Consider the following 7,613-nt stretch of genomic DNA (forward strand, 5'->3'; position numbering starts at 1 on the left):
CCTGCCCTTCTACCAAAAAGAAAAAATCTTAAGAGTATCGTACATGGTTCTCCCATCCTCTGTTTTTCCTTACAACAACCCTGCAAGGTAGGTCAGGATGAAAGAGGGGGGTTGGCCATCACACAGGAAGCTTCATAATAGAGTGGGCGAAGGTCTCCCTTAAAGCGCAACTGGCAAAAGTAGACTCTTGTTTGCGCTGGAATAAAACCTGGCTTATCTTTAAGGTTCCACTAAACCTATTTAGTTTTGCTGCAGCAGACTCACACGGCTACCTTTCTTGAATTATTACCAGTGAAAGCCTTATTTCCGAACCAATGTGCTAGAAAGGTGCAATCCTGTGTCCACGTTTATCTAGCTGTAAATCTAAATGAACTCAATGCGACTCATTCCCGACTTGTACATGCTTGGGCTGGGCTCGCGCTGCAAGCATGTTGGGGTGTGTGTGTGTATCCATCGGCGGTACGGGGTTAGTGTGCGATGGGGGGGGTAACAAAAGGACGCGCAAGGAGGGAAGAGAAAGGGCTATACCGAGCCACGCTGCGGTTGCCATGCCGACCACTCACACCTCTATTCGTTCCCCTCCTCCACCCCACGCAATTCCCGTTGCTATGGCATCCGCCCAGCCAATTAGAAGCCGCGTCGAGAGGCCAGCCGGTCGCGTAGGCGCAGACGAGGGAAGCAGTTTTGTCGTGCACTAAGGCGGAAGTGTGCCCCGTCGAGGTTGGGTCGCACCCGGAAGTGTGGGCTGAGCGAGGAGTGGGAAGGCGGGGAGGTGGTTGGGGAGGGGGGGGAGAGAAAGCGGCCTCGACAACTGGACTGTTACCCGGCGTCCGCTTGCACGCGATCCCGGGCGCGAGCGAAAGAGAGAGCGCGCGAGCGGAGGCAACGGCGTTGGCGGCTCTCGCGAGACTTGGGGTCAGTCAGGAGGCGGAGAGCAAAGCCGTTTCCCCTCCCCTCGCGGCATCCCCCCTCCTTCCTCTCTCTCACGCCTCCTCCCCCTCCAGGAAGAGCCTGGGCCCAGCACGGGAAGATGGCGGCGGCCGGAGGCGGCGGCAGCAGCAGCGGCTGCGGCGGCTCCTGGGCAGCGGAAGGGCCCGAGGTGTGAGACCCCAGCGCAGGACCGGCGGGGACTGGCGGCCAGCGAGCGGCGGCGGAGGATGAGCTTGCTTTGCGCCCAGTATCTCCGGTGAGGAAGGGGGAGGAACGTTGGGAGTCGAGGAGGGGGCAGGAGGGGGGGGGGAATCGAAAGGCCTTGGGGAGGCTGGTGTGGGTGAGAGTCAGTGAGGGATGCTGGGCTACAGGAGCCCTCTAGAAGGGGGAGTACCAGGTGGTGAGGAAGGGGGTGGTGCTGGGATGGGATGGAGGAATGTGTTTTCTGACCGCGGACTTCTCCTACCCTATGTAATCCCGTCCTTTATATTTCCTGCTTGTCGTGAGACTAGAAAGTGAAAAGGCATACATTGCTTTAAAAAAACCACCTAATTTAGGTGCATTTAGAAACTGTTAGCAAGAATATCACAGCACTGGTTTAGAAACACCACCACCCTGCACGCACAATTTGGGTACCCAGGGTTTTTTTTTGGGGGGGGGGGGTTTCCCATGCATTCCATATATTTTAAAAAGGCACAATAAGGTAAGGTGAGAAAAGTGGAATGACTATTCAAACCTTTCTCCACCTAGCCCGTACACAGTTAAAGTGCATTTAATTTTAATACTGCCTGAAAATTAATAGACGCTGCTGTGAAAGCCCTGTGGACTGGGAGATGGTACGAATCTTAAAAGAGAAGCAAAATGCCTGGCAGGGGAGATGACCCTCTTTTCTTCAGCAAGGCTAGACTGCTATCTTGTGGTGGAGGAATTGCTGTAGTGCTATTCCTGAGAAAGGTGGCACGCTGAAATGTACGAACATGCAGAAGGGCGATGCTGCTTTATGGGCGATGCGATAAATAATAGTTGGATGAGCAAATGAGGAAACTGCATGGTAGAGAGGATTAGGCTGTTAGAGAAGAGGTGTTGGGAGCCCTAGATCACTGAAAGGTGCTGTGTAGAAGCAAATGGAAGACCAAGCATGACAACTTTTTTGTCATTCCATTTTAATTCACTTTTTCCCCTTGGCCTGGTTTCTGCAGTACTGGAAGGATGCGCTACTAAGGTGCTATGTTATTCTGTGTTACACTGCTAATGGCACCAGCATTGTATCTCAGATATCAAGCAAAACCTTTGATTCTCTGCATAAGGTGCCGCATTGTTGGTTTGTAAATTATAACAGTCATTCTGTTGGTAGCTGGTAAGTTGTTGCTGTTGTCTTAGTGTGTAGTACTAAATATATTTTGACACTAAAGTGGTTTTTAGGGAGAAGAGAGGAAATAATCCAGGATGGATTTGTTGCTATAAGGTATGCATACTGCAAATTTACTTGTACCTTTAAGTCTTGTAATAAGATAGCTGTGTGGGAAAAGAATAATGCCCCTTGTCAAGGATCTTCAATCCAGTATGTAAAATATTGCAGCATACAGACAAGTTCCAACCAGACTCCTTCCTTTTCTCCAGGCTTGAATTGTCATCTTCCTCTGATCTCTTTGAAATATCTTTCCTATGAATAAAACAACCTTGAGGAAAGCAATTTTGTTCCTTTTAGAGAAATATCTTGCTTCTTTTTACGTTCCCTATCTATAACTTGTTGCTTAAATCTGTCATTAACTGCCTGATTTACAGTGCAGTCCTGTGCAGAGTTACTGTAGTTCAAGCATGTTGAAATCAGTGGGTTTAGACTGGAATAATTCTGCATAAGATTGCACTGTTAAGAGAAATCCTTGACTGTGAATTGGCATTTTAACCTCTGCTTCTTTAACTCGGGTTCAGGCCCCCCTTGGGAAATTCAACAGTATTTTGGGGAAGGGTCTTTGTATCCTTTGACAGGACAGAGGGCAACCTCAGCCTGCAAGGAATGGAATCAGTAACTGAGCACTTCAGGGAAGGGGTGGAGTTGGCTTCTTCCTCTTCTAAGGGTAGCTTGTGAAGTTTCTGTCAATAGTAGGCCCCTAGATTCCAGATCATCTATGAGATGATTAGTGCTGGGATTCAGTTGCTTAGTCCTAGGAATTCTTATTGACTAACTGGCATTAAGGACGTATAGTCCCTAATACAGCCATCATAGATATTTCAGGTAAAGTTGAACTGGTTTTCATTCTACTTTCCAATCCAAAGTGTTTCATGGTAGTATCCAGTGGCAATTTCAATTGGATATCAGAAGTTTTATGTGACACTAGGCTTTTTCTGTGAGCAGCTCTAGAGACTCTTTCCTACTTCTGTTTATCCATGCTCTGGCTTGAAATTATTAACAACCAAGCAAGGGTCTGTTGTGCAAAGCCCTTCCAATTGAGGGGCAAGATTGATTCTTTCTTTCCTTGAAAACATTATTCCTGCCTTTATACCCGATAAGGGTCCCCAAGGCAGCACAGAAAAGAACATTAAAACATTTTGAGGAAAGAAAAACAGCCTTTAAAATTATGAAATAATTCAGTAATAACACCTAAAGCAAACAACACGAAAATCAGGGAGGAGGGCCAGTGAATATTATTGGGGGTATGCCAAACAAATCAGAGAAGTCTTCACCTGTTACAAAAGACACTGATAGGGGGAGACAGATGAATCTCCCTGGGGAGGGAGTTCCAAAGGTTGGGTGCTGTGATGAAGAAGGCCCTTTCTCAGGTTGCGACTGATCTATCCTCAGATGGTGGGGGCAACGAAAGCAGGGCCTCTGAGAATGACTGGAGTGAGTGGATAGGTTTGTATGGAAGAAAGTGGTTATTAAGATGTGTTGGTCCCAGGCCATGCAGGGCTTTAAAGGTCAATAGCAGCACCTTGAATTGAGTCTGGAAGCAACTTGGAAGCCAGTGTAGATGGAACAAGACTGGAATGATGTGTTGCCTATGACCCACTTCAGTCAAGCACTCTGGTAGCAGCATTCTGTACCAACTGCAGCTTCCAAACGGTAATTGCAATAATGCAGAGGTCCCCAATCTTTTTGAGCCTGTGGTCACCTCTGGAATTCTGGCACAGTGTGGTGGGCACAGCCACGAAATGGATGCCATAAAATGTCTGCTGCAGGAGGCAGCCACAAAAGGACCTCCACCGCTTACCTTCACTTATACAGTGAAGATATTTGTGCTGTGGTGGCAGCTCCTGCCAAAGCATCATTTTTAAAAGTCTGCATGGCCAATCAAATCTCCATTGGCCAGTCAGAAACCCTGCTGGGCAAAAGCCCCACCTAAAACATATTTGGCTGGCGCCAGAAATGGTGTCAGCGGGCACCATGTTTGGGACCTCTGCAGTAATCTAATCTAGATGTTACCAGAGTATGCACCACAATGGCAAGATCTTTCTGCCCAGGAAAGGGTGTAGCTGGCTCACCTGCCAAAGCTGATGAAAGGCACCCCTGTTTTAGCCAATAGGGGGTCTGGATCCAGGGGCACCTCCAAGCTATGCACCTCTTCCTTTAGGGAGTGCAACCCCATCCAGAACAGGAGATAACCCACTTCTTAGTTCTGACCTTCCCCCATCAGGGTTAAATTTCAACTTGTTAGCCCTCCAGAACTGCTTCCAGGCACCTGTCCATAGTTCCCACAGCATCGCTGGTTTCTGCTGGTAGTGTAAGAAAGAGTTAAGTGTCATCTGCATATTGGTGGCCACTGAGCCCAAATCTCTGGATGACCTCTCCTAGTGGCTTTACATATGTTGAAAAGCATGGGGGGGGGGGAACAAGATGGAACCTTGGGAACCCTGTAGGCCAGAGGCCAAGGGGAAGAGCAGCAGTCCCTCATCACCATACTCTGAAACCTACCCTTGAGGTAAGCCACTGAAGAGCAGTGCCTCTCAGTCCCAAAAGATGATCCAGAAGGATACAGTGATTGATAGTATTGAGAGATGCAGGAGACTGACAGGGTCAAACTTCCCCCATCCATCCCCTTCCCATGTCATCCACCAGTGTGACTAAGGCCATTTCAGTCCCATAACTTGGCCTGAAACCTGATTGGAATGGATCCAATCAATCTGCTTTATTCAGGAATTCCTGAAGTTGGCCAGCCATCACTCTTTCAATCACCTTGCTCAAGAATGGTATGTTTGAGACAATGCTCCTCGGTCTAGAGTAGGTTTGTTTTCCAGGACCCTTTGAGTTGTGGCCTACCAGATTCAGCTACCCTCCGAGAACTGACCTTGTTTCTACTTGGGCTATAATATAAACATTTTATACAAACTTGCTTTTGAAGTTTAGCTGTTGAGATTCTCACAGTATTGTTCTGAGGATGCTAGAGGATGGAGGCCTCTGTAGGGCAGGTGTAACTTGTTGCATACTTTCAAAAGAGGCTGTTTGAAAAGTGGTCGGTACCAGTGAGGAAAGAGAGAAGGAATTGGGAATCTGTGAAAAATGTTTAAATTAAAATGGGAGTCTCCATGTAGATGAAGCTCGAGACCCATTGACTTAAGCTTCATTGTGGATTTACGGATGAGCTTGCAATGCAGTCTGTATAATTAAGAGCACCTGGCCATGGATAACAACCTGATTCTCCATTTCAGAATTGGTTCATGCAAATACATTGCTCAGTAGCAACACAGAATAGGGGGTGAGACTTTATTGTCTTTTCTGTCTTTACTCCCCTTAGAGCACTTGCATTACCCCATATAGTCAACTTCTCAGACTTATAGAGCAATCCTGTGCCATGTGTGCGCCGCAGCGGCTGCCCACCTTATGTTCCCTAAGGACAGAAGTTATGTAGCGGCCAGCAGACAAACTCGGTGCATTTGCAGTATTTTCTGTTTGTCTGTGTTTGTCTATGCAGTATGTTCTGTGTGTCTATAGCAACCATGCTGTGGTGGTCAGTGGAGGCGGTGGCACTACGATGGACAGGGCTGCCAAAGCCAATCCGTGGCCATGTGGCAAGGGGATAGAGTCCAGCATTCTTCTCACGCAGGGGGCAGAGAGGGGTGGGCCACAGGAGTTCCGCTTGTTTTCAGGAGCATACTTCTCACCTGCTTAAAGGGACCAACACCTGTCAGCAGATCTGGGCACCTGATAGTGGGGAAGGGGTTTGAGCTGTCCAGTGCTGAGTGCACTCTCACACCACCTCTGCCAGCAGGAGAGGGGGCCACCGGGACAGGCTCAGGTATGGGGGCATGGAGCAGAGGTGGTCTTGGACTGGAATGACTGTCATTCCACTCTGGGCTCTGTCATTCACCATTACTTCCGTGTGTAGTTGTGACATATTGCAATGGAAACCATGCTAATCATTTGTCGTTCCTGCATGCCAGTATGTCCAATGGGCAATCCCCCAACACCACTCTCCTCCAAAAACATTGAGTCCACCCACTGCATTGGCTCCCCCCCAGCCATTGGCTCAGGGGACCCCCTCGGTGACAGAAGCCCTCCCCCCCTCTCCTGGAGCAGACCCACAGTTATGAACTTCGTTGATTCACTCAATTGGCTGACATTCCCCACTTCTCTGTTTCATGGTCACAACAACCTCAAGAGGTTGGTTAGACTGAGGGTGTGCATCTGGCCCAAGGCTACCCACCTAGCTTCCATGGTATAAGTGGGGAAAAGAATCTGGGTCACCCAGATCTAGTTGCACGCTCTAACCACCTCACCAAGCTCGCTCGTTCATCCAGACCACCCTGTGGCCCCTTCACACTGAAGCCTGCGAGGTGAGGGAGGGAACCTGTTCCTGCCATGCTTGGCAGATGACTTTGACCAGTGAGACCTGCACAACCATCCACAGCCACCCAAGGCCCCCCGAGAGCCTTCCCTCTTAGTCATGTACTCGGGAAGCCTTCATGCAGAGTGACAGATGCGCTGGGGTTGGTAGTGGGGCAGGGAGGCGTGTGGAACTCCTGTCATGTAGTCAAAACCGAGCAGCAGAGACACAGTTGTGGCACAACACAGACTTTATAGCACTGCAAACCATGGCAAGGTGTGAAGACTCCGTTTACTTCCTCCCTGGGGCCACAGGGAAGAGGACTGAGGATCCCCGGCATGGCATGCATCTAAGTGGGATGATACTGCAGGTGGAACTTGGAAGGGTTAGCCGGGCGCTATGCTCCACTGCAAGAGGAGGGCTGGGACAGTGGACTGAGCAGAGTGTGTGTGGGAGGAAGGTGGGACTTGGCACACCCTCAAGTCTTACTGTGAAATCTCCACCTGCAGGCAAGTAAAACGGAGATATGTCCAGCCATGGTAACTGACTGTGAGTGCCATGCAGGGCTTAGCAATGGTTGTGTTGTCCTGACAGGGTCTGTAAATGCAGCCCCATGGGGTGGGGGCTCGCCACAAACACCCCTTGAAGCACATGATGGTGCCATCCAAATTACACTCACATGTCCTGTGTTGAAGTGCTTATGGATTGCTGGCAATCCATCCATAGCAGCACCTGCGGCTGCTTTTGGAAGCTCTGATTCTGCAAGGAAATGAGTTAAAGGGTCTCATCACAATCTGGTTCACCACATATGGGGAAGCAGCTGCCACCCCCATCCCTCCACAGACACGCCCTGTTCTCTGCCAAGGGTGGGAACCAGGCAAATGACAGAACATCCCCCCACCCCCCGCAATGTCCAGAACG

General features: G+C 49.3%; 1 protein-coding gene across 1 annotated transcript in view; it reads left to right on the plus strand.

Moving 5' to 3' along the window:
• The first annotated feature begins 1,127 nt into the window (after positions 1-1,127).
• The window catches only part of SMG7 (SMG7 nonsense mediated mRNA decay factor), an 81,536-nt gene continuing 75,050 nt past the window's right edge, over positions 1,128-7,613 (plus strand). Inside the window, exon 1 of the mRNA XM_015419652.1 lies at positions 1,128-1,186. Coding sequence (XP_015275138.1) covers positions 1,158-1,186 — 29 coding nt within the window. The 5' untranslated portion in view covers positions 1,128-1,157. The remainder of the gene's footprint in view (positions 1,187-7,613) is intronic.

The sequence above is a fragment of the Gekko japonicus genome, unplaced genomic scaffold, assembly GCF_001447785.1.
Source record: "Gekko japonicus isolate JY-2015 unplaced genomic scaffold, Gekko_japonicus_V1.1 scaffold1248, whole genome shotgun sequence".
NCBI classification, from domain to species: Eukaryota; Metazoa; Chordata; class Lepidosauria; order Squamata; family Gekkonidae; genus Gekko; species Gekko japonicus.